Raw genomic sequence first — 902 nt, 5'->3', positions numbered from 1 at the left:
GATGAGAATAAAGTTGTGTTTCTGCAACCGGCCTCTGCACTGGGACACACACACACATGTGGGGACCCCAAGATGGCCCTGGAGGGGAGGCAATCATGTCCTGCCCCCCCCCGTCCCCCAGGCATGGGGATGTGGGGACAGCAGCGCTGTGTTCCCAAGCCATCCCCATGTCACCCTGTGCCACCCATCATGTCCCCAGTCGGTCCCTGTCCCACCACATGTCACCCATTGTGTCCCCAGTCCATCCGTGTGTCCCCATCTCACCCAACATGTCCCCAGTTGTCACCCATCGTATCCCCAGTGCCGGCACATCCCTAGTCCGTCCCTGCATCCCCACCTGGCACCCAGCATGTCCCCCGCCCGTCCCCGTGTGGCACCCCTCATCTCCGTCCCCAGTGTCCCCAACCCGTCCCCAGACACGTCAGGGCCACCCCAAGTGCGAAAAAAGTCTCTTTAGTATAAATAAGGGGCAGAGCCCGGTGGCCCCGCGGCGCAGCGGGGACATAAAGTGACAAAGGCACAGGGCGCCCCGCCGGCGTGGCACCACCACCCTGCTGGGGGACGATGGCAGGTGGCCGTGGGGACAACGGGGCGCCTGCCCGCCCACCCGGGGGGGGACTCAGTAGTACGGGGATGGAGCGGTGTCCTCGAGCGGGGTGGTGGCACCCGTAGGGGTACGTACGGGTGACGGTGACGGCACCGGGTGACGGTGACGGCTATACCACGGTGCCGCTGGGGGAGCCGCCGTTCTGCGAGGACAGTCCCTGCGAGGGAAGGGGACAGCAGTCACTGGTGGTGGAGCACAGGGACACTGGGACACCCCCCTGCCCTGTGATGTGGCACTGTGTGGGGATGAAGCCCCCACGGAGGCGGGTGACACTCTGGGGGGGGGGGGGGGGGGG

The 902-nt window shown here is 66.3% G+C and overlaps 1 protein-coding gene across 1 annotated transcript in view; it reads right to left on the bottom strand.

Moving 5' to 3' along the window:
- Positions 1-540: 540 nt before the first annotated feature.
- The window catches only part of DMWD (dystrophia myotonica, WD repeat containing), a 3,422-nt gene continuing 3,060 nt past the window's right edge, over positions 541-902 (bottom strand). The window contains exon 4 of the mRNA XM_010567210.1: positions 541-764. Coding sequence (XP_010565512.1) covers positions 717-764 — 48 coding nt within the window. The 3' untranslated portion in view covers positions 541-716. The remainder of the gene's footprint in view (positions 765-902) is intronic.

The sequence above is a fragment of the Haliaeetus leucocephalus genome, unplaced genomic scaffold (genome assembly GCF_000737465.1).
Source record: "Haliaeetus leucocephalus isolate CR32 unplaced genomic scaffold, Haliaeetus_leucocephalus-4.0 Scaffold227, whole genome shotgun sequence".
In the NCBI taxonomy this organism is placed as follows: domain Eukaryota; kingdom Metazoa; phylum Chordata; class Aves; order Accipitriformes; family Accipitridae; genus Haliaeetus; species Haliaeetus leucocephalus.
This window is presented reverse-complemented; position numbering and strand designations above follow the sequence as displayed.